At 42.3% G+C, this 25,432-nt stretch overlaps 1 protein-coding gene across 1 annotated transcript in view; it reads left to right on the top strand.

Moving 5' to 3' along the window:
- TPH2 (tryptophan hydroxylase 2) overlaps positions 1-25,432 on the top strand; it is an 88,208-nt gene that overhangs the window by 48,688 nt on the left and 14,088 nt on the right. The window contains exon 8 of the mRNA XM_065886901.1: positions 2,139-2,265. Within this exon, the coding sequence (XP_065742973.1) occupies positions 2,139-2,265 (127 nt within the window). The remainder of the gene's footprint in view (positions 1-2,138; positions 2,266-25,432) is intronic.

Below are 25,432 nucleotides of genomic sequence, written 5' to 3'. Positions count from 1 at the left end.
ACTCCACCTTGTAAGTTAATAGAACAGAAGGAGCACAGCTTTGAGTCAGAGGAATTTGATTTCAAATCTTGTCTCTGTCTCTTATTAACAGTGTGTCCTTGGAAAAAAAATGCTTAAATTTACTGAATGTTAGTTTCCCCATTTGTCAAATGGGAATAATAAGACTTCTTTGTAAGTGAAGATGAAATTACTAATGGGATATGAAAACATTTAGCCCAGTACCCAGCACATAATAGGAGCTCAGTATATGTTAGCTTTCTTTTTTAATAAATTTATTTATTTATTTATTTTTGGCTGCATTGGGTCTTCGTTGCTGTGCACGGGTTTTCTCTAGTTGCAGTGAGCGGTGGCTTCTCTTGTTGCGGAGCACGGGCTCTATGCACGCAGGCTTCAGTAGCTGTGGCTCGAAGGCTCTAGAGCGCAGGCTCAGTAGTTGTGGCGCACAGGCTTAGTTGCTCCGTGGCACGTGGGATCTTCTTGGACCAGGGCTTGAACCCATGTCCCCTGCATTGGCAGGCGGATTCTTAACCACTGCGCCACCAGGGAAGGCACTATGTTAGCTTTCTTTTTTTCCTCCTTCTGTCTTTAATTTCTTCATAGGTAAAATGAAGGGCTCTGATAACATTTAAATTCTCCTTATGCCCTAAAATCCGATGAGTCTGATTCACCACCTTAAGGAGTGTGACTGGAGAGTAACCACCACATATGCTTTTCCACAAATTCAATTTCTGTACAAAAAGGAGGCTGTTGGCACACAGTTGATAGAGAATGAATTTGGAGTTTCTTTCAGTATCATGTCCACGTATTCATTTGGCTGCTTTTTCAACCTGATGTGTCTGGGAAGTGGCTGGCCAGGGTTGGGCATGTGGTTCGAGCTGTGGGAACAGAACTTTTTGACCAAGTAATGCCATATGTCTTATGTTGGCTCCCATCGTCTGCCTTTGACCACCGTTCCCTTGCTTCAGCCTCATGACCATCCACCTTACTTTATACTTGTGATATTGGTGGCAGTACCTGGCATTTATGTTATAGCATCTATTTGAAGTGATACACTTACGAGGAACTCAGGTGAAATTAGGAAACATCTTTCAGTTACTACCTGGCTCATTAGTTTTTGTCAAGAAAATAAAATATTGTTGCCTTTTGATTCATTTCCAGTCATATATTCCAGGATAGCTTGGTATCAGGAAACGGTTTGTGATTCATGGCAATGACTCAGGAAGGCATCCGCCTTGCTTCATTGTGACACATACCTGCCTTTGCCTGGTCTCTGGCTCCAAGTGAAAGCACAGGCAAATGAGAGAGGATGTAAACTTCTATTATTACCTAGTCCAGGCTAGTCAAAGCAGGGGACTGGGAGGGTCTTCCAGTGGGAAGGCTCAAAAGAGTTGCTTGTGTTATAGACAGATAAATGGTCCACGGGAAAAGACATCTGTTGATGACAATAGGATCTTCTGCTGTTTCCCAGTGCCCTGCAAAGTGTAACATGGGATGCAGTGTAACTTAAGGGTTGAGAACAAGAGTTTAGAAATCATGATAAGCTGGATTCAAGTTTTGGCTTTATCATTATCTGTAGCAAGAATTGGCAAACTTTTTCAGTAAAGGTCCAGCTAGTAAATGTTTTAGGCTTTGTGGGCCATATGGTCTCAGTCTCAACTACTCAGCTCTGCCGTTTTAGGCAAAAGGAGCCATAGACAATACATTAATGAATGGGCATGGCTGTGTTCCAATAAAACTTTATTTACAGAAACAGGCAGTAGGCCAGATTTGACCTGCAGCTGTAGTTTGCACACCCCTGGTCTATAGAATATTGCACCAATAAGTTACTTTAATTCAAGTTTCTCTTGAGTATTCAAAGAGACAGTGCATGTAATAAAACACTTAACACATGTTTGGCATATGATACGCTCTTGAAAATAGTAGTCACTGTTATTTTGTTAGCATATTATATATCACGTAATTTAAGATGCCATTGTTGTAAGATGTATCTGGATTTCAGAGCTGATAAAAAATCTTAGGATTGGTGAAATTTGGTAACATTAATTACAGTAGCAAAGTTATAATTAGAATTTTAGGACTTGTTCTGCCAGTGATAGCTTAACTTGTCTAACATTTCTCTGTGATGTTTTTCTTTTCAGAGACACATGTCACGAACTCCTGGGACATGTCCCTCTACTTGCGGATCCTAAGTTTGCTCAATTTTCACAAGAAATAGGCCTGGCATCTCTGGGAGCATCAGATGAAGACGTTCAGAAACTAGCCACAGTGAGTTCATTTTCAACCTAAAAACCCATTCTGTTTATGTCCATTCATAAGGTAAAGAAAGTTTTAGAGTTACTGACTATGAGTGATAAGGCAAACACTCTGGAGAGGGCATGGCGTCTTTACTCTTCCCCATGTGTGTTCCTTTGAAGCGCAATGTGTTCTTGGCCTATTAACTGTCAAAATCTTTGTATTTTATCCTTCTCATTCAGGGATTGGCTAGATTGTAAATATTTGTGGCTTGCAGGTCATGAGGTCTCTGTCATAACTACTTAGCTCAGCCAGTGTGGTGTAAAAGCAGCCACAGACAGTACATAAATGAATAAATGTGGCTGTGTTCTGATAAAACTTTATTTATAAAAGCTGGCAGTGGAACAGATTTGACCTGTGTGCTGCAATTTGCCAACTCTTGTTCTAGTTCAATGTTTATTTCCTAGAAACATTTGTAATAATGAAAATTATGCATTTATGGTAAAGTAGAGGTTGTACTTGGGATTATTTCTGATTAGTCAGTATGGGTTTAGTCAGACACAATTTGAGCCAGCAATAAGCAGCTCATGCTAAACAATTATTATAAGTGCAAAGCCAGAAAAAGAGTTAATAGAGACTATGGTCTCAGCAAGGTTCTTCTCAAAACAATCAGTATGAGAGGAAAGGTATAATGTTGGCGGCTACCTTTAAGCTGCTGAAGAGCCAGCTCTAGCAAGCTCATATGCCGCACCCTAGCCCCATTTCAAGCAGCCCGGAGTAAGAAAGAGCAGGTTTAGCAAGCTCACTCACCTACAGGGTCCAGTCTGTTAGCCTTAATGAGCAAAGGTACTGGAGGAGGAAAATATAGGATCCTAAATTGTGTGTATTTGACACAGACACACATTGATGGCGTATTAGGCATGTAGGAATATTCTTCACTCCCGCCAAGAAACAAGTGTTCTCCTAGATTTCTTAAGATGCAAAGCCCTTTCAGTATACCTTTGGTTTCCTGATTTTGATAGAGATACAGGAACTGAGAAATATTTTTCTACTAAAAGAGAAATAGCAGTGCAAAAGCCATGCTGTTGGCGTCAGTGTGGGGATGAGCAGGGTTGAGTGGGGACTGCGGTGGACTCAGGAGAGCATGCCTCTTCTACAGCACGAGGCTGCCAGATGGGAATGTGGGCCTTTGTGTGGCTGGACCTCCAAAATTTTGAGAGAGGCTGGAAATCTTGATTTCTAGGCGAAATTTAATGATTTAAAAATGTTGGCTCTTGGGCTTCCCTGGTGGCGCAGTGGTTGAGGGTCCACCTGCCGATGCAGGGGACACGGGTTCGTGCCCCGGTCCGGGAGGATCCCACATGCCGCGGAACAACTAGGCCCGTGAGCCATGGCCGCTGAGCCTGCGTGTCCGGAGCCTGTGCTCCGCAGCGGGAGAGGCTGCAGCGGGAGAGGCTGCAGCGGTGAGAGGCCCACGTACTGCAAGAAAAAAAAAAAATGTTGGCTCTTAAAAAGAAATCTATCATTACAAGCTGAGGAAAATATATTTGTAGACTGAATTAGGAGCTAGGCTTCCAATTTGTAACCTGTACTCCAGGGATTGTATCTCACATATATTGGCTATTACTCTGTAACAAGTAATTCCAAAATTTAGTGGCTTAAAACAATAAACATTTATTATCTCATAGTTTCTATGTTCGGAGATTTGGGAGTAGCTTAGCTGAGTGGTTTTGGCTTAGGGACTTTCCTGTGGTTGGTGTTAAGATGTGGGCTGGGCCCGTAGGTGTCTTCAGGTTTGGGAAAGTTCTCCCAAGATGGCTCAGTCATGTGGCTGTTGGCAACAGGCTTCCTTCAGAAGAGAGAGAGACAGAGACAGAGAGAGAGAAAGAAAGAGAAGGGAGGAGACAGGCAGACAGAGATGGTTACTGAGGGAGGAAGTTGTAATGCCTTTTGTGGCTTGATCATATGCTGATCACATCAGCCACATTTCATTCATTAGAAGGGACTCACTTCAGCCCATACTCTAGGGGAGGAGAATTCGTCTCCACTGTTTGGAGAAAGGAGCATCAAAATATTTGTAGATGTATTTTAAAACCACCACAACATAAGTCCTGTTATTTAATTCTCAAACCTAAGCTCCGGCTTTAGACTCCACATTTTGGAACTTTTCTGTGCCTTTCAAATTTCTCTTGAAATGTTCTGGTTTCAGCCTTTGATCCCTACAGTTTATACTCTTGATCAGAGATGAATGTTTTGCTTACTAGTCTTATTCTGAACAGCTACAAACTGGGATTCAACCCTGCCAGGCTGTGTGTGTGTGTGTGTGTGTGTGTGTGTGTGTGTGTGTGCGCGCGTGTGCATGCCCATGTGTCCAAAGAGAGGAGAAGGAATGAGGTAGAACTTCATGGATGTGAATGTAGGTAGATCCTAGTGAGTGATCTAATTTCTTTCTTAGAAAGAAAGCAGTTTTATTGTCCCTTTCATTAAATGATGATTGATTAATCGCATCATTCAAACTAACATTTACAAAGAATATGACAGGGTCCTCACTTTTCAAAAATTCATAGTCTATATAGATAAAACTAAGATTTGTCAGAGGAGAGGAACTTTGTGCTGAGTCTTGAAAGATGAGAAAAAGCCAGCCAAGTGGTGAAGGAGGAAAGGAAGAGTAGAGGGACAGTTTCATTTAGAATAAGAAATCTTTCTGGTTTGGGGGCTACACAGGGAATGCCAGTTCACCAGTTTAGAGGGCAATGCTGAAGCCAAGGATTGCCTTTTGTGTTCATTTTCTATGATTACAATGAACAAATTACTCCTGACTTAAAACAATATAAATCTGTTATCTTACAGTTTCATAAAGTTACAAGTCTGACACACTTCTCACTGGGCTAAGATTAAGGTGTCAGCAGGACTGTGTTCCTCCCTGGAAGCTCTGGGGGAGAATCTATTTCCTTTTTTTTTCCAGCTGCTAAGGGCTGCCTGCATTCCTTGGCTTGTGGCCCCCTTCCTCCATCTTCAGAACAGTAATGCTGCATCTCTCTGACCTTCCTACCATTGTCACATCTGTCTCTCTCTCTCACTGACCATTGCTTTTTTTTTTTTTTTGCGGTACGCGGGCCTCTCACTATTGTGGCCTCTCCCGTTGCGGAGCACAGGCTCCGGATGCGCAGGCTCAGCGGCCACGACTCACGGGCCCAGCCGCTCCAGGGCATGTGGGATCTTCCCAGACCGGGGCACGAACCCGTGTCCCCTGCATTGGCAGGCGGACTCTCAACCACTGCGCCACCAGGGCAGCCCCTGACCGTTGCTTTTAAGGACTGATGTGGGGTCTACCTGGATAATTCAAAGGTATTCATTCAAAGTCCATGTCTGCAAAGGTGACACATTCACAAGTTCTGGAGATTAAGACATGGATATCTTTGGGGAGCCATTATTGTTTCTATTTTTACACTTGCAAGGTAAAACTAATAATTGAACCTTGAAACCTGTTTTACTAGGGCCAGTGAATTTGGAGAATGAGTAAGTTTTCTTTTGGAATTTATATTCTTTAGTATGGTTCCAACACCCCTGGCCATGGATTGCCCTAGCCCCAGTAGCCAAAACCACTTCCATCTATTAGAGATCATTAGATCATTAATCTTGTTTCTCTCACTTTCTTTTGTCCTCTTTTTCAGTTGTTCTTTGCCTAGAATGTACCTGCTTTTCTGTAGAAGCCAGTTCAAGTCAACAGATATTCTTTAAGTGGCTAAAGAATCCTAGGTACCATGAGGTAGGAATAGGGAAAAGACAAAGAAGTTGTACTTACTTCAAAGAACTCACGATCTAGTACACCAAAATACAGAAAACCCAGAGTCAGTGTTAACTTTTATTTACGTACATAAGCAGATATGTAGGAGAAGTGGATTTAAGGTCAGTCTTCTAAGTGTGTGTGAATTCTGAGTTCATTGTTGGAGACTGGGGCTCAGAATTGGGCAGGGACCAGCAGAGAGGTTCTTCTCTGTATAGAAATAATTGATGACAGGTTAGGGAGGATCGAGGGTCTCCCAAGGGAGCCAACATGTCTGGAACCTCATAGTAGCTTTGCCTTTAAGTCTTTTGAAAGTTTATACCAAAGAGAGTATAAACTTTCAAAAGACTGAAAAGATTTTGAGTCTCTTCTAAATGCAGTGGAGAAGTTCGGGCTGGGGGTGGTGCCTCACCAAGGTCTTGCCTGATCTGCTCATTTCTCTTTTCCTGATGTTGCATGTCGCCCCTACCTCAGCTCTCTTTGATTTTCTGTCTCTCGCAAGCCTTGCAGGTCCAATATTTTCCAGTGTTATAGACTGCCCACTTACTTGGAAAAGCATTTTGCAGACCAAAGAGAAATTTGGAAAGCTTTTTCTATGTGATGGGGAGAATATGGAGGAAGATGGGCTCAGTGTGAGGAAGCTAGGGAGGTTTTTCTCTGAAATGATACTGTAACTGCCATTGACTTCTAGAACCACGTCCCAGTCCTCAGTTAAAAACAAAGTGAATAGAAAACTGCTGGAAGTTGGTTTTAAAAGAGAACACAGGGCTTCCCTGGTGGCGCAGTGGTTGAGAGTCCGCCTGCTGATGCAGGGGACATGGGTTCATGCCCTGGTCCGGGAAGATCCCACATGCTGCGGAGTGGCTGGGCCTGTGAGCCATGGCCGCTGAGCCTGCGCATCCGGAGGCTGTGCTCCGCGAAGGGAGAGGCCACAACAGTGAGAGGCCCGCGTACCACAAAAAAAAAAAAAAAAAGAAAACACAGATTCCAGCCAGGCAGTTTCACAGTAAACCCAGGAATAAATAACCTACTGGATGGCATGCATATTAAGGACTGTCAAGCCATATACTGAAGCTAGAAGACCAATTTAAGGACCCCATTGCAAGCACTAAGAGATTAAGAGATAAGCCCTCACTGGGAGGGGTAGAAAGGTCCAATGGTAGGGGAAGCGTGGTGGTTAGCGAGGCCTCTTGGCTGTCCAGATGAGAAATGGAGGTATTATTAGCTGATTTCCTCCAAGTTGTGTTCATTAAGTCCCCTGAAAAAGTACTTGAATAAAATGAGAGATGAGATGCACCAAAGGAGAAAAATCCATAGAGAGGACAAATGGAAAACCACAGAAATCACTATTTATGCAGAACAATGAGACAGCCCATATTATTCTTTTACTCTAGGTGAGATTTATATTATTAATGACTCTGTTTGTATAGTGCCTGCTTTTCCTTGTTTAGTGAATTTAAGCACTTTTGAAAAAGAAAGTCATGCCTGGTGAAAGTAGACACTTAATAACTTTCTGTGATGTGCTGTCAGCCAATCCATCTAAGGCAGAAAACAGCCTCCCCCAAACGTAATGGGCGCCGCCAGACTCTTGTTTTGTTCAAAGCTGCTTCTGAACTTCTGGGTCTGATTTCAGAGGGACTAGGTGATTGCCTATACCTACTGCCTCTTCTTGCTATATTTCTGCATGATATTTATTTTGACATTTTAATAATGCTCATTTTTGAGAATGAAGCTATCTCTGTTGTTTTATGTGGGCATGGTGCCTACTCCCTGAGAACCGTTTAGATGAAACTCTTTTGTATCTGAAGAAATTGATGATGATGCTTGGTAACTGTATGTGAAATGCATTGTTATACATGTAAATAATTTGCCCTCTGGGGGATAATGAATAAGCCCGCTGGTTTTGGCAGCTGCACCCTTTTCGTACTCATCATCATAGCTGTCCAGGTTCTGTGCATGATAGATCTGCAAAAAGATGCCCCAAAAGGGTTGCACAGCACGTGCTGTAATTTTCAGACCAGCCATATCCCACTGTAGTACTGGCTTACATGGATTTAATAGATTAGTGTCTTCTTTAAGGACGGTAATCGTAAGTGCCTTCAGGGGCCAGACAGGTAGCCAGTATGTGTGAAATAGCCTGATAGAAGATAACAAGGAGTACTGGAGCCTGTGGAGAACTAGAGAATACACATTACATTACACCTAAAGGCCTTCAAATTCAAAAGTGAAAATAAAACAAAATGTTCTTTGGCTGCAAATCATGTTTGCAAGCTGAACCAGAACTCTAGGCTCTCAGTTGCCAGCCCTAGTATTTAAAGTTAGATTATACATTATACTATACCATGCTGAGTGACCAGCCCATGCTAGATTCATCTTTATATCATATCGGAGGTTCTCAATGACTGCTTACTGGACAACTGACTATTTTTCCCAAGAAAGGACGGCTATTACCATCTTCATTAGAAATAAGTATCGTATTGCTATTGAGAGGTGACTGATTTTGAATTACAGCTTTAAACAGTCACAGGCATGAGTGTCATACATGTATGCTGAGCTTGTGTCAAAGATTTATTTAACTCCGTCATGAGGGAAAAGCAAGATGGTAAATGTAGCTCCAAGAAGAATTTGAGAGACAGACCATCCAGTCACTGGAAGAAAGAATCCTGGAACAAGGTGCAAAATGTTTTATGTTCTACAGGGCAAAGCACTGTAACCTTGAAGTTATCTTTTCTACCAGGCAGAAATCATTTACATGTCTAGTGGACAAAAATAACTTGCAATTTATCAGTCTTCATAAGATTAACAGCATCTGGGCCTCAATCAATATAAATAGGAAGTCAGACAAAGGGTATATTCCCTAGACCAGTGTTTTTCAAATGGTAATGTGTATAAAATAACCTAGGGATCTTGTTACGAGTCAGATTCTGGCCAAGTAGGTCTGGAATGGGGCCTGAGATCTGGCATTTCTGATAAGATCCCAGGTAAAGCTAATGCTCCTCGTTCAAGAGAAGCGGGTGACCGTTACAGGTGCACCTGTTAGACAATGCTTGAGTATGTCTTTCAAAAGGCATGTGGGGCTTCCCTGGTGGCGCAGTGGTTGAGAGTCCGCCTGCCGATGCAGGGGACAAGGGTTCGTGCCCCAGTCCGGGAAGATCCCACATGCCGTGGAGCGGCTGGGCCCGTGAGCCATGGCCGCTGAGCCTGCGCGTCTGGAGCCTGTGCTCCGCAACGGGAGAGGCCACAACAGTGAGAGGCCCGCGTACCGCAAAAAAAAAAAAAAAAAAAAAAGGAATGTGGTAAGCTTTTAGCTTTATTTCCATATTCAATACTTTTGCTAAAAACTAAGCTAATAGGGTATTGCCAGGTAAATATTGTGCGGTGGGACATGAGTTTATTTAGGACCTATCCTGGGCCTGAAAATGGACCCTTGTATCTCTGAGTGCCATGTCACTGCTTCCATTTTGTATATCTGCTCTCACACTCTCCCGCCACCTGCTGTTTTGCCATATGACTTATATCATTCGATTTTACAGGAATGCACAAACAGAAACTTGCTGATCAGGTAAATTTAGGAACTAGTCCTAGAAAATTATTGATTTCTCTTTCCCCACATGTTAGGAAATGTAAAGGGACGCCTTTCACCAAACACTGTGTGCCATCCTGTGATGCAGATGGCTTCAATTCAGTCTATTCACTTGTCACATCATAAAGGCATTTGAAACAGACAAAGCTGTGCATCATTTGTTGGAGAAAGCAATCAGTAGGAATACACCACAGATGTTTCCCAAGCAGAATAAATCGGCCTCTGGCCCATTTGGAATTTTCCCTCTACAGAGAGCTTTAGGTTATCCATTCAGTTCTGTCAATCCCAAAACATGTTTACCTTCACTTCCTGATGAAGGGCTTCTGTCACTGGGTCTTGGTAAAGCTGATGAGCAAAGCGTCTTGGCCGAGGGTAATGAAGGAGTAACCAGAATGTGTTACCAGAACATTAGTCACATGAAATGTTACAATGAGTTTTATGCCAGAAGGGATCAATGGGCAAATATATTTGGGAAAAACTGGGTTAAGTGAAGTAAACAGCTTTGTTTTCAAAGTATAGGATTTTCAAGCCCTTTAATAAGATAATGTGCAGAGCGAATCATATTAAGTGATAAAAATTTCATTTTTACAAACTGACCATGTTCCCTCCATTTTAAGATGCCATTAAATTAATTTAATCGTTTCTTTTTAAAGGGGAAAAAGATTCAACTAGCAAAATTTTTTGACATTGTTTGTGAGAAGCTCCATTTTAGAAACGTTAAAATGTGAACTTGAAAATCAAGAAAGTATGTTATATGGTCGCCGAAGTCTCTTTTTATGGAAGACATATTAACATCCCAAGCTATTAATATTCCGAGGAGCACAGGATGAAATTCGCTGTGAGCAGAGACCTGATCACCAGCTAATTTTTTTGTAGGAAAGGGCTGTCAAAAAATTAGTAATATAGGGTTCTGTTTGTACTTTATCAAAGCAAATAATTTATTAGTTCCAAGTAAAAAGTTTGCATTGTTTGGGGTTTTTGATGGCCATGAATCAAGTGTGTTTGAATTTCCAGGTATAACCAGGACTTTTTTCATGCTGAGAGCAGTAATGAAATATACAGTCAGCCTTAAACTAACAATTGACTATAATTCACATTAGAAGTATAATTGTAAAGGTAACCTTAGTTTATGAATTCCTAATTAATGTTTTCCTGTCTGTGGAGGACCTTAGCTTGTTTCCCGGTCTCTCATGACCTTGCCTACCTGGCTGGGGGTGGGGAACTTTCAGCTTTTAAAAGACTTATGCCCAGCTCTACTTCTTTCTGAAGATGGATGACATTCAAAATGACCATTTTAGGGCTTCCCTGGTGGCGCAGTGGTTGAGAGTCCGCCTGCCGATGCAGGGGACACGGGTTCGTGCCCCGGTCCGGGAGGATCCCACGTGCCGTGGAGCGGCTGGGCCCGTGAGCCATGGCCGCTGGGCCTGCGCGTCTGGAACCTGTGCTCCGCAACGGGAGAGGCCACAACAGTGAGAGGCCCGCGTACCGCAAAAAAAAAAAAAAGACCATTTTAGTATCTCTACAGAAAGCTCAAAATAAGCCCCAGGCTTATCTATTCCATGTAGCGTCTTTGAACTAGTTCAGCTATTTGGACCATTTGAGACAAAGCTGACAAAAAGCTGGACGGAATGCACTTTTATACATTCTTAATTGAGATGTTTGGGTGGATGGTGAGTTTGTGTGTTATTTGCAAGAGTAACTTAATTAAAAGTTAATAATATCTATTCCAACTCATTGCTTTCACTTTTATGTCTTCTGTGCATATAGAAAAGTGGTCTTGCCTTGCAAGGAGCCCTGTATTTCTTTAACTAGCCCCTTAGAACTTCACTTCTGTCCTTTGTCATTGTTTTCACTACCCCCTCCCTTGGTCTTTTTCTACCTGAGTGCTCCAAGGCCACACTTGCTTCTGACTATACTCTCTTTTGAGATCTTTGATATTGGAGCGAAAGGTATTTTGCTCTAGCTGTATGTTTCACTTACAATATTCATCGTTGACATTACAGGTGTTTGTCATCTATTTATATTATGATGAGAATACCACCGTTATTTGGAATTAAAAAGTGAGCTCTCCATTGCTCACTATGTTTAGAAACAAATCTATTTGCAATCCGGAATAGTTGTACATTTTTTGCAACTCAAATCTTTCTTCATCATTTGTAACTGTATCCTGGGGGCCTCAGAGAGCTATCATAATACTGCAGATGATGAAAAAAAAACCCGCAACAACCTATTTTAGATATTTGGAAACTCATAAAAATAGAGCTGCTTTGGTAACTGTTCATTCTCTGTGTGCTAAGCTCTGTGCCCACTTGATTTTATCCTTACAGTAGCATTGCAAGTCAGCAGTTGGAGTCTCAGAACTTGATGAAGATGCTAGTAGGATGTTTTGATGGAGCGTATGGGGTATGGTGTGGTGTGATGTGGTAGGAAGGGTCTGAACCTGAGGTGAACCCAGCAGGGTTTGAGTGCCAGCTTTGTTTTTTTTCTAGCTTTATTGAGAGATAACTGACTTATTTAAGTTTAAGGTGTATAATGTGTTCATTTGACATACTTATCTATTTTAGAATGACTACCACAATAGCGTTAGCTAACACTTGCATCACCTCATATAATTACCATTTCTTTTTTGGGGTGAGAACATTTAAGATCTACTCTTTCAGCAACTTTCAAGTATATAATACAGTGTTATTAGCTATTGTCAGCATGCTGTACATTAGATCCCCAGAACTTATATATCTTTTAACTGGAGGTTTCTGTCCTTTGACCAATATCTCCCCTTTCCCCCCAACCCACCATTCTAATTTGTGTTTGTATGAGTTCAGCTTTTTAAATAAATTTATTTATTTATTTGTTTGCTTATTCATGGCTGCGTTGCGTCTTTGTTGCTGCGCACGGGCTTTCTCTAGTTGCAGCGAGCGGGGGCTTCTCCCTGCGGTGGCTTCTCTTGTTGTGGAGCACGGGCTCTAGGCACGCGGGCTTCAATAGTTGCAGCACGCAGGCTCAGTAGCTGTGGCTCATGGGTTCTAGAGCGCAGGCTCAGTAGCTGTGGCACATGGGCTTATTTGCTCCATGGCCTGTGGGGTTTTCCCAGACCAGGGCTCGAACCCGTGTCCCCTGCATTGGCAGGCAGATTCTTAACCACTGTGCCACCAGGGAAGTCTTTTTTTAGATTCCACATATAAGTGATATCAAACAGTATTTGTCTTTCTCTGTCTGACTTACTTTACTTACGTAATACCTTCAAGGTCTATCCGTGTTGTCGCAAATGGCAGGATTTCCTTCTTTCTCGTGGCTGAATAATATTCTATATATATATATATATATATATATATATATATATATATATATATATACACACCAGGTTTTTATCTGTTCACCCACTGATGGATGCATAGGTTGTTTTCATATTTCAGCTATTTTGAATAATGCTGCAATAAACATGGGAGTGCAGATATCTCTTAGAAATAGTGTTTTCATTTCCTTTGGTTATATACCCAGAAGTAGAATTGTTGGATCATATGCTAGTTCTGTTTTCAAATGGTTTTTTTGTGGTTTTTTTGCGGTACGCGGGCCTCTCACTGTTGTGGCCTCTCCCGTTGCGGAGCACAGGCTCCGGACGCACAGGCTCAGCGGCCGTGGCTCACGGGCCCAGCCGCTCTGCGGCATGTGGAATCTTCCCGGCCCGGGGCACGAACCCGTGTTCCCTGCATCGGCAGGCAGACTCTCAACCACTGCGCCACCAGGGAAGCCCTGTTTCAAGTTTTTGAGGAACCTCCATACTGTTTTCCTGAGTGGCTGCAATAATTTACACTCCCACCAATAGTGCACAAGCGTTCTCTTTTCTCTGCATCCTTGCCAACTCTTGTTGTCTCTTGTATTTTGATGATCTGAGTGCCAGCTTTGTTACTTCTTGATCTTGTACTCAGGGACAAATTACATTCCTTATTTGTGCTTCAAATGTCTTCTTTAAAATGGAGATGTTCTTCTACCAGTTGATGCTGAGTGAGGAGCAAATGAGATGAAATACTTTTGTGATGTATGCTGTGCCATTATCATTCCCACGATCCCATCGATCTCACCATCACCCCTCAAATCCTAACTGCACTAAAGGCGTTATGTTGTTGATTAAATAATTTCCAAGTCATTTCAAGCCCCTAAATCCTCTGGATCCTCATCCAGAGCTAACTTCTTCCTGTGATTCAAAAGCCCTGACATTGAATCCTCCTTACTTTCTCTAATCAAAGATGGATTGCATTCTTCAAGCACAGAAGATTTGTGCAGTCATTTTAATTTCCATAAAGATGTACAAAAGAAGGAATTTTCTGGTTTAACTACAATAAATTAGGTTTTCAAAATCTTAGACTTGTATTAACAGAAATATCTGTGGTGTAATTCCATTTCTAGCAGAAGCAGAGAGAGATGGTTGAAAATTTTTTTATGAAGAAGAATAGCTGAGGTAATGTTATATCGAACTATAGGAATTTAATTACCCCATTCCACAAATGTAGTTTTCAAATAAAGGAGTCGAAAGGATTTCCAAAGCTATTCTTCTGAACTGTGATATAACAACCCAGAACACATTTAGTAGATGTAAAATGTATTACTGTACACTATGAGCCACAATGAATGAAAGAATAATAAGAAAAGCAACATGAGATTGAACACACAGTGATTAAAAATCTCTTTGCTCCCTTTGTAGAAATATTGTAATTTGCTTAGAATTTCATGTATTTGTCACCGTAAGGATGGGCATTTCTGGAATATTTCTGATGGGTGGATATCATACTGGGGAAAGGTCTCCCGGAAAATGGAAATGCTCTCATTTGAGGGTTTCGGTACAGACTAGGTGTAAATAAGAAATGTTGGGGGGGTGGGGGGAATACATCACCTCAGGCCCTCATCATTCTTTTCAGAGTCTGAAAGTCTGTCCTTTATAGTGTCCATATAAAATCATGAAAGTTGTTAAGAGAGTAAATCCTAAGAATTCTCACCACAAGGAAACACATTTTTTTTTTTTGCTTTTTCTTTTTTAATTGTATCTATATGAGATGATAGATGTTAACTAAACTTCTTGCAGTTATCGTTTCACAGTATATGTAAGTCAAACCATTATGCTGTACACCTTAAATTTATACAGTGAAGTATGTCGATTATACCTCAGTAAAACTGGAAAAAAAACTATTCCCTTAGCAATGAAGAGACGGCAGGGTGAATTAGGGACTCTTTTACTGAGAAGTCTTTACAAATCTTTACAAAAACCTTCGTTTCTCTTCCTTATTACAAAAATGACACATATTCATTGTAGAAAATTTTTAAAAATGGATAAGCAAGGAAAAGAGTATAAAGATCATTTGTAACATCACAGCAGAAATAACCAGTGTTAATATTTTGGTATAGAGCCTCCTAGTTTTTCTGAAAGGTCATTTTGCCACGTCAAATAAGAACTTGGTAAAGGGGAGTCTTGGCTTTGGAAAAAGAAGCAGCAAGATGTTCATCCATTTATCAAACACTTGTGCTGTCAGGAGGGACTTTATCTTTTACACCAACAGAAGAAAGAATAAATTGGAAGTACTCTAGAAATATGGGGTTTATGACTTTTCCCTCAGGTAAGTTGCAAAGTGTTTTAGTGAACATCAGATGTAGCTAACGAGTTTTGTTTGCTTTTCCTTTTATTGTTTTGAGAAAAACGTTAGCACATAGCACTTCTTAAAATTAAAATTTGGTTTTCATATACATTTTAATCTTCAGTCTTCAAATTTTGCATTTTTCTTGTCCCCATTAGTGAGTGCTACTTTTGTCTAATGAATATTCACCCCTCTTACTGTTCTTTTTTTGGGTAAGATCATGAACATCCTTCCCCATAGTACTTGATCTCAGATAATCATACAGGTAGGGAGGAAAAGGGAGAGCTGGAATGAAATAGAGTGAACCCTCCTATATATGACGACACTAGGTGGTTTTCCTTGAGCCTGTGCACTTTAGGGACTTGCTAGCGAGGCAGTATAGTGTAGTAGGTATTCAGAGTGCAGGCTTTAGAGTCAAATTACTTCACCTCCAGCTCTATCACTTACTGGCTGGGTAACCTTGGGTAAGTTAGTTAACCTCTCTGTGCCTTAGTTTCTTCATCTTTAAAATGAGAACAATAAGATATCAAGTCCTGTAGCTCTATTGGAGATTAATGAAATAATGCATTGTAAAGCTGCTTAGTACAGAGATGTGTTCAATAAATGTGAGCTAGTGTATTTGACATGATCGCATTCATAGGCATCGAGGTGGCCACATCAGTAAGACTCAGGTGCAGGAAAGGTCCCTGGAGGGTATTTCTGCTCTTCGGGTGACACTGGTTAATTCTGTAACTTTCAACAACTCAGGTTTTCCCTTCTGAAATGCAGACTCTACAGTTTATATTACAAAGGGGTTTTAGATGGAGCCAGCATGCTGCTTTGCAATGTAAAGTGTTTTGACCATAAATAATAAAGGCAAGGCCTCATCTAAATGATGTCAAGCTTCTGCCTGGAGATGGAGGAGGCCTCCCCTGAGTTAATAGCATACCTCCCCTGAGTGAACATAGAGAAAGGCAGGTTGCAGGAGACCGCCGGGGAGAACAAATGAATAAATATTGTTTGTGCCAGTGAGAGCACGTGAAATAGGAATTCCTGACTAAACTTTTCAAGCAGATCGGGAGTGATGCTGTTCATTGGTACATGCAGCACTCCCTGAATAACTCAAGAAAGGCATCAATTTGGGGTTTCAAATCTTGGCTGCCCACTCCTTATGAGTTCAAGTTCCTGAGAATTTAAGACAGGTGTTTGCAGTTTGCTGTAAGATGGCTGCATTAACACAGAAGTATGTAAGGAAGTTATTGGAAGAATTCCAGAAGATGTTGTTTGCTCTAGTTTTGAATGTGTCTCCATATTTATACACAGAGGTCCTAGGTTGGTGTCTAACTAGCAAGGCTTGAAAGTTCTCTGTAATAAAACAAGGGGAGATACCTTAAAATAACATACTTCAGAAACGTTTAAACGTTTAGCTCTCATAAACACTGTTTTTGCACTTTTCACCTTTTCTTCTCTCAAATCTAATTAAGAAGAGTTCTTCCAAGTCATGGCAATAACTGGCTAGCAAGGGGCATTGGACTCTGCTTCTTTGCACAGATGTTTAGCAAAGGCATGACCTTGCTGGATTTCTACTGCATATCTTTTCCATAGCTCTGATAGAATGAATTATGGCCCGTTCATTTATTCATTCAGTGAATGAGCATCTACTATGTGTCAGGCATCAGGAATTCAACTGTAAAACAGGTAGGCATGGTCCTGCTTCTTGGGGACTTGCAGCTTAGTGAGGGATACAGATAAGGATTTATTTATTTATTAAGTTTTTTTTTTTTAATGTGAACCATTTTTAAAGTCTTTACTGAATTTGTTACAAAATTGCTTCTGTTTCATGTTTTGTTTTTTTGGCCCTGAGGCATGTGGGATCTTGGTTCCCCTACCAGGGATCGAATTTATACCCCCTACATTGGAAGGCGAAGTCTCAACCATTGGACCACCAGGGAAATCCCACAGATAAGGATTTAAATATAACTTAAGTGCAAAGACAGGGAAAGGAAGGCGCTTGGGTCAGGTCAGGTTCAGGGAGAGGAATGCATGATCAAAAGTGGTTTCCTGGGAGAATACTTTCTCGGCAGTCAAGTTATTATTTTTTAATTTGCTGTTATATATGCTTACTGAGAGGACAGATGTTAATACTTCAGGGAACATTTGCATCTCAACAGGCTTTCTTCATATTGCAAAGTGCCTTAAATTGGGTTTCAGGAACTGTTGACCTGTAATTAAGCCTGCCATCGCCTATCCAGAAGGGGACTCGCTGTAGAATCAGAGACCTGAGACAAGGGATGAACATGACTATGGTCTTAATCACCTCAGAGCAGGGAACCTTCACCTAAATTTCAGCTCTTACATTGATTTAGCATTTGACATGTGTTTATTCACTTGAGTCTCACAATGGCACTTCAAGATAAGCAGGACTCATATTATTATCCCCTGGCACATTCCTTGGTATCCACATGGTGCTATACACAAAATTGATGCCCAGTAAAAATTTGGCAAGGAAAGGAATCTCCATTTTATAAATGAATAAAGGGAGGCTTAGACAAGTGAAATGACTTGCCCCAAATCATACAGTACAATAATGGCAGGAACTGAGCTACTAGATTTTCCGCATCCTGACCTGGTGCACCAACCCACTTCTCAGGAGTTGAGGATGTCAAGGCAACGCGTGATCAGCTGAGGCAGCAGAGACATGCGCTTGGTGTCCTGGAGGCAAGTTATTGTGACAGAAGTGGGATTCGGGCTCTTTAAATCATGCTACCCTCTAAAGGGATTACAAATTAGAGTCCTCTGCTCTGGTTAATGTCTGTGAGGAAAAACAAAATAGAGTCTACACCTTGATTAAACTTAAAAAATGGCCTGCATTTCCACTTCAGAGGCTATCACATGACCATCTAGATTCCTAGCTTCTCTTGAAAAGACCAGCGCCTCTGGCAGTCAGACTGCCTTTACCCAAGGACACACTTGGCAAGCGCTGAGTCGGTGTCCCCATTAGATGGGATGCGTGATACTGAGTTGGGAAGTGAAATTTCATCTCCAGTCACCTGCCCTTTACTGCTCAGGGGACTCTATTGATCAGGGGACGGTAGAGAGAACAGAGGGAATGGCGTTCTAGGCAGCAGCAAACATACCAGTTCTCTTGGTGGCCAGAGCCAGAGGGTAAGTTTGGTTAAATAGCTTCTCATGAGACACCAAAATATTTCAAGTTTACTGTCTCATGAATTCTCACTATCCTGTAGCAAATCTTTTTTGTGCCCATCAAATAATGCATCTGTATCCAATGTAAGTAGATTGCTATAGTTTAAAGCAATACTATGTAGTATTTGGTTTTGTGCTGTGTAATATGTCTTTTTTTTTTTTTTAAGATGTTGGGGGTAGGAGTTTATTAATTTTATTATTTATTTTTGCTGTGTTGGGTCTTCGTTTCTGTGCGAGGGCTTTCTCTAGTTGTGGCAAGCGGGGGCCACTCTACATCGCGGTGCGCGGGCCTCTCACTGTCAGCGAACTCTCCCGTTGCGGAGCACAGGCTCCAGACGCACAGGCTCAGTAGTTGTGGCTCACGGGCCTAGCTGCTCCGCGGCATGTGGGATCCTCCCAGACCAGGGCTCGAGCCCGTGTCCCCTGCATCGGCAGGCAGATTCTCAACCACTGTGCCACCAGGGGAGCCCTGTAATATGTCTTTTCAGCATAAACATGATGTATTTAATTTTCAACCCAGCCTCATTGACTGTAGTCTCAGCTCTCCTGAGCTGGGTTAGTTGCAGTACTGTTACTCACTGGCAAGGCTCAGAAGACTGGGCTTCCTGTTATGGCTGGTTTCTAGTGTGTGTTCCCCACTGGCCCCGGGTAGGTCTCTGATGTGCTACTTGACTGATCTAGGGTCCACACCCTAGCTTGAAGGCACCTAACCCAGTGCAAGCCAGGCCAGGATGACCGTAGGCAAGCTAGACAGGCCCCTATCTTTCCTGACGCACACCAAGCTCAGCTGTCACAAAGGTGACATAAACATCAATTCTAGGGCCTGCAGTCGCTGAGAACAGAGGCAAACCAGATGGTGTAGTACAAACCACATGGACATTGGGGGTCAGGCACAACTGATTCCAGTCCAGCTCTGTTGCCCCCAAACTTGCCCAAGTAGCTCAACCTAAGCCTCAGTCTTCCCATTGGTAAAATGGGGGGTGTGACTTAGCGCTGGGACATAATAAGAATTCAATGAATGTTAGTTATTCATTTATTTTTCTCCATTTTACAGACAAGGAACCTAAGGCTCAGAAAGGCTAGGTAACTTTCCTAAGGTCAGGGAAATGGCAGAGCCTGTCTTTGAACCTTGGTCTTCTGCTCCAAAGTCAAGCTCTCAAACCACCATATTATGTTACCTTCACATCGCCTGCCTCTGGGGGTTGTGGTGAGCATGATGTAAGGTGTTTAGCTCAGTGGTAGAGTGTAGGTTTCAGTCATTGGCAGTGATGATTAGAGGTAGGGGAGCTCAGCTGAGCTGAAATTCTATCTAGAGCTTCAATTACCTATAGACCCTTGTTGTCACAGGGACCCCAGTTCATAGGTAAGTCTTTCCAACCCCATTTACCCATATAGATGGTTAGTGTTGACTCTGAGTGTGAGAGATGATGATGGTAGTGGTGTTGGTTAGTGAATGGAAAAGAAACATGACTTCATTAATAAAAGCTTATTATAGAAGACAGCTTAGTGCAATGTGGTGGTAAAAATGGCTCTCCCTGTTAAACGTACTTTTCTCTCCAGTTTTCAGACATACAATCATTTTGCAAGATTCTTGGTCTTGCCTGGAAATAAATAGGTAAGCAAATGCCAGCTCTTTAGTCCTAGTGTCTGGGAGGGTGCTGCTTTTCCTAACACAGGGATAAAAATAAAACGACCCTCTAGAAGTGGTGGTGACGACCCTCAGCTTACTTGGGAGTCAATGAGAACCTCATTTTTCATACAGGCATTCGAGAGCTGACCTTTAAAATCACCACATCTGGGGAGAATGTGTGATTTGATGCAGAACATTTTAAAACGTGCCAAAGGATGAATGGGTGAGAATGTGTTCATCAGTTTTCTTCTCCTTCAAGGAGCTCAGAGTTGCTTAGGTTATAAAAGTCAGTTCTTGGGCGCTTCCAAACCTATAGCGTTTGCTTCAGTAGGTCTTCTGTGCAAAGTAGATTAAAGCACATATATACACGGAACGCTGATCCATGCACCTGGTACGAAAATGATGGGGGTGTGTGTGTCTGTGTCCTCGGAGTGAAGTTTAGCCATTTCAAGGTAGCTAGTTATACAGTAAGTTCAACAAAGGGTCGTTTGGATAAAAGATGGAATTTCTCTACAAGAAGAGCCAAACTCTGTGAATCGCTTTGTTATGGAGGCTCACGCACTACATCTAGGGTCCAGGCAGTAATTCTGAATATGAGACCAGCTTTTGATTTGTGAACCCAAATACCTGCAGGTTCAGAAGACATTAAAAAGAAGCTTATTTGTATTCCTAAAGCCCTTTTTTAAAGAGCCACAGACTTTTGTGGAAAACGGAATTGGACGGGTGGTCATCTCCCAAATTCATCTCCAGGAGAAAATAGTATCTGTCTGATCTCATGTGTCATCATCTGCTAAATGAAGGTCCCGGCAGGGATGCTGATAGAAATTCCTCGTGGGTGCTAATTCGGAACAGTCTGGGCAGTGAGGCACTTCAAGGGCGGGGTTGATCACAAACTCCCCCATACCCCAACCAAGCATAGTTAGCATTTTTCTTGACTCGTTTCCAGTCTTAGAAACAGCAAACTGAAAAACTTTCCCCCTTATGTTTTTGGATGAGGATCCAGATGTCAGAATTGGCGACTTTTCAGAGTTGTTCCTTGTCACGAAGCCACTTAACCACAAGATTGCTGAGCTTCTGCAGGAGATACCTGCCAATCAGCCATCATCCTGGCTCCTGAAGGCCTGCGAGAAGGCCGGTTCCCCCCTTCCTTACTGGCTCAGGGGCCCATTGGCTTTTGTCGAATGGGGCATAGAGAGAGGTCAAGGGACTGATCTATTTCTGAAGCTATAAGTAAAAAATGATTTGATGGCTACAGTAGAGGGGTTTTCATCTTTTCAAAATGTCTGTAATGTTGGAAAATGTGCTGAGGGTAGTAGTTACTGATCTGGAAGATTGGCATGGACACTGTTGGCTTAGCCTGCTGGGAAATTCTTCTTGCGTCACTATTTCCTCCCTTCCTTCCATATTTGCTAAGCACCTGCTACATGTCAGGCAGGGGGCTAGAGACGAGCCATGAAACAACAATGAAAACAAGTCAGACCCTTTCCCTGACCTCAGAGTCTGGTGGAGGGAGAGGCAAGAAGACTGGAGATTTCTTTCTGGATCTGGAAGTACAACACTGATGGTAGAAGAAGGGCACCTCATCTGGCAGACCAGCAGGAATTCTGCAAAGGGGCTGAGTAATGACAAGAGCATCGCAGGCAGAGCAAGGGTGGTGTGCGAAGGCCTAGATGGGAAGCTGAAAAGAGAGTGTCCATCTGCACAATTGCAAATTGTGAAATTCCCTGGGGGCGGGGGGCGGGGGGGCGCTGGGGGGTGGGCAATAGCGAGGGAGGGGGCTGGAGGAGGCAGGGGCCCTAAGGTCCCTGAGGGTCTGTTCTGCCATATGAACTATGGACCTGTACTCTAGGCTGGTCGCGACAGCGAACGTTTGTAATTGGGCCACCATATGGCCATCGTGACCTGACATTACGCCCTGGGGGTGGAGTGTCTTAGAGTGGATCCTGTCCGAGTTTTAGGGGTGGACCAACGGCTCAGGTGGCCCTGATATTAAGTGAATGCTTGCCATTCTGTTAGTCCATGAGCAGGGGGCAAAGGGATGAGAGATGTTTCTTTTTTCTTTGTCTTTTTTTAAATTAAAACATACCATTAAAGCCTGATGTAAAAACTAGTAAGTGTTACATGATACTAAGGCAGGTGGTCTCCTTTGAAGTTGAAAATGCTCTCGGATAAGCTGAAGAAGGGGCAATAAAACTGAAATGGCCAGAGGGCACTTAAACAAATCATCCGTTTCTTGAACGCAACCAAAAAAGATATAGGAAAGGGTAGTTAAGAAACAACCAGAAAAGTCCTGACTAAAACAGTGCTGCTAAAAATCGCCTGTGTCAATGTATTCTTCACTAAAAGTTGTCTTCTGCTGACGCTGCTTTTTCTCCCTACGGGTGTGCCTTTTATCTGTGATGATCAGTTTTCCACAAGGATTGCCGTAATGTTTCCTTAGAGCTTAGGTTTTTACATTTTAATTCATTCCATGGCTCTTCTTAATTGCTCTTTTCACAATTCAGGGTCCTTGTTTTCTAGCAGACAGAACATACTCAAATCCCAACCCTCTTCTTTTTCTCAACTTGTTTTTGTCTGTCTCGGCTTGAGGAGAACCCCTGAAGAAGGAGACGGTCTCTACCATTCAAGTGGAGCCTGTGATCTGGTCCATTCTATGCTTTGATTTACCTTTAACTTCCTACGATTTGCACTTTGGGTTCCCAGAAATCACTCCCCTCCCCCAGCCCCTCGATATTACTCTTTCCAACAACTTCCTGTCTTCCTGAAATCCCTCTGAGATCCCACTTATCCTTCAAAAAGTCCAACATAAACTTCATATTCCTGGTCTTCTGAGACAGATAAGCACACTGCAATTTGACAGAAATTTATGGTAGGATTAAAACAGCAGGACATTATTATTACTGTTGTTGCTCTTATTTTTACACTAGTCTTGTCTACCCGTTTGTATTGTACCTTTCTTGAGCATAGAGACCATATCTTTAGGTACTTTTGTAATCTCAGGTAGAGCTCGGCACAGTAGAATTGAACAAGTATAAATTTTAAAAGTGTATTGATTAAGTTGTGACCTGCCAAGAGCTATAGTGGTTTTCATTTAGAGGCTCGTGGAAAATATGAGTGTGGAGACAATCCTGCAAGGCATCTGAACAATAATCCCTAGGATCTAGACAGTGACTGGCCCTCGAATCTGTGAACACAGAGCGGGTGGCTTCCTTTGGCCGAGGGGAGGCTTCGAGATGGGGTGCGAGGGGCCAGTGGTTACAGAGCGGCTATAGCCCAGGACTGCAAAAAACCAATGTCTTCCAGCTCTAAGTTTCTAGCATTTCTTACATTTTTGTTTCACACAGGAGTAGCCCAGAGTAAACTAATGAAGCCTGCAAAATCCCCCTTTCTGCTATCTTTTGAAGCCCAGTTCCAGAGGATGTCTCTAGCCAGTAACCCTTACTCTGCAAACAAAGCCCAGCGGGTAATCGTTGCACCCTAGTGTGACTTGGCTTTATGTGTGACTCCTGGCAGTTTAAATGGTCAAAGAAACAACAGCAAAAATTGATGTCTGGTGAGAAGTTTTCTATCTTGTGACATTTGAGTGGTGACCTCCATGGCTTAAGTAGGGCAGCCTCCATTTTCACTTTCGTTTCCCAGTGTGGATTTGTACAGTATTGCCTTAGCAGTTCTATTTCAAAGTTTCCCCCTTAGCTATCAAGCCTCATTTCTGTTCCAATCCTATTATTATTTGCAGTTTAATCAAGATTAAGGGAATTGTGGCCAAAGGTGAGAAGGTACTTGCTGCTTGTAAGCTGAAATTTGATGTGGCTAAAATCCAAACTCAAATAGCTGGGGATTCATGGTAGAGGAGTGAGTGGGTTGGGATCTTGGACCCTCTTCACTGGTTCAACAATTTTTCAAGTGTATTCTTTGACGTGCTAGTTGTTTGATGGAAAGATGTTAGAGAAAGGAAGGCTGTGAGACACATGGCTCTTTCTCTGTGTTTTTATCTGCACTTACTGAGGTGCAGATCCCTGGTGTAAGAACATCTTTGCATAGCATTCTTCCTTTCTGGGACTGATCCTCTTGTTATGACATGGGTACCAAATAGAACGATACTCGTCACACTTGTGTGGGAGCCGGGTCCTCTAGGCCCCAGCTTCATGGGTGTTGAGACCTTATTTTCTCGATCATGAAGAAGTGATGGTGCTGGGGAGGGTAGGGGCAACAGAACCCAGGAGAGGGCTGGGGCAGCGTGTCTGGCTGAGGGCACTTGGGGAGTGTGGAGTCATAGCTATTTATACCCATTCTGGAAGTAGTTCAGTATTTCAGCAACAGGGACTGTTGTGCTAGTTTGACGGGCTGGTAGTGGCTCTGCACCTGTAAGTGCACTTGCTGGTGAGGAAACAAGGCGGGATCTGAAGTTAGGAAGCTGGAGTTTGACTCCTAGCTCTGCCAACCATGGTTCGAGGAATCTGGGCCGATCCCTTGATCATTGAGACTCAGCTTTCCCATCAGTACAATGGAAAAAATAGTAACTACTCTATCAAGTTAGTAGGAAGGGAGCAGACGTGCAGTAAGATGACATATGTGCGAACACTTTGTTAAACTGCAGCTCTACTGGCTAAGTTTTCCTATTATTTTGATGTCTTACTGTCGTGATTGAATTCTGTTGTTTAGTGAAAACTTCAAGTATGGAAGTGTTCAGGGTTGTTTAGTCAAACACCAAATATTGTATTTCTGTGCTTTTTGAGTTGTTGGATCTGCTTTTGGTATATTTTTCTAGATCCCCTCTCATGTTAGGGTGTGGGCTTAGAAGCTACATAACTGAAGTTTATTTGAACTGTGTACTAGATAAGGATAAATGGGGTCTGGGTGAGGGCCTGACCGACATTCTTTGCTAACTTCTTGGTTCCTGTCTGTCCTGCCTATGTGGATGATGGAATTCTAGATGTGGAATGATGTATGTATGCAATTACTTAGAAGTATACATTATCAGTTTGAAAAGATCATATTTTTAGTGAAGGCAGTAGAGAATATACATCACTCACTGACTCACTCACTCGCTCAGGCATTTATTAAATGATGTGTATAGACCACTTTCCCAGACAAAGTAAAAGAAGTAGGATACCTGGCTGTCTTCCCAGGACTTTGCGCACCATTTTAATCCAATTTAAGAATACAGACTGACTCTCAGGAAGAGGTGATATAATTATTTCAAAGGATTCAGAGAGTTGGGGAACTGGGAGGCGGCAACAGGACCCTTCCGGAGGAAAATTGGAACAATAAATTTCTTTTTCACCAAGAATTTGAAAAAGGTGTACATCTCTTTAATTGGAGTATGGTATGTGCCTTAGCAAGAGCTTCAGATACCTAACACCAAACGTAAAAAGGATGTTGCATCGTGTCCT

The sequence above is a fragment of the Phocoena phocoena genome, chromosome 11, assembly GCF_963924675.1.
Source record: "Phocoena phocoena chromosome 11, mPhoPho1.1, whole genome shotgun sequence".
Taxonomy (NCBI): domain Eukaryota; kingdom Metazoa; phylum Chordata; class Mammalia; order Artiodactyla; family Phocoenidae; genus Phocoena; species Phocoena phocoena.
This window is presented reverse-complemented; position numbering and strand designations above follow the sequence as displayed.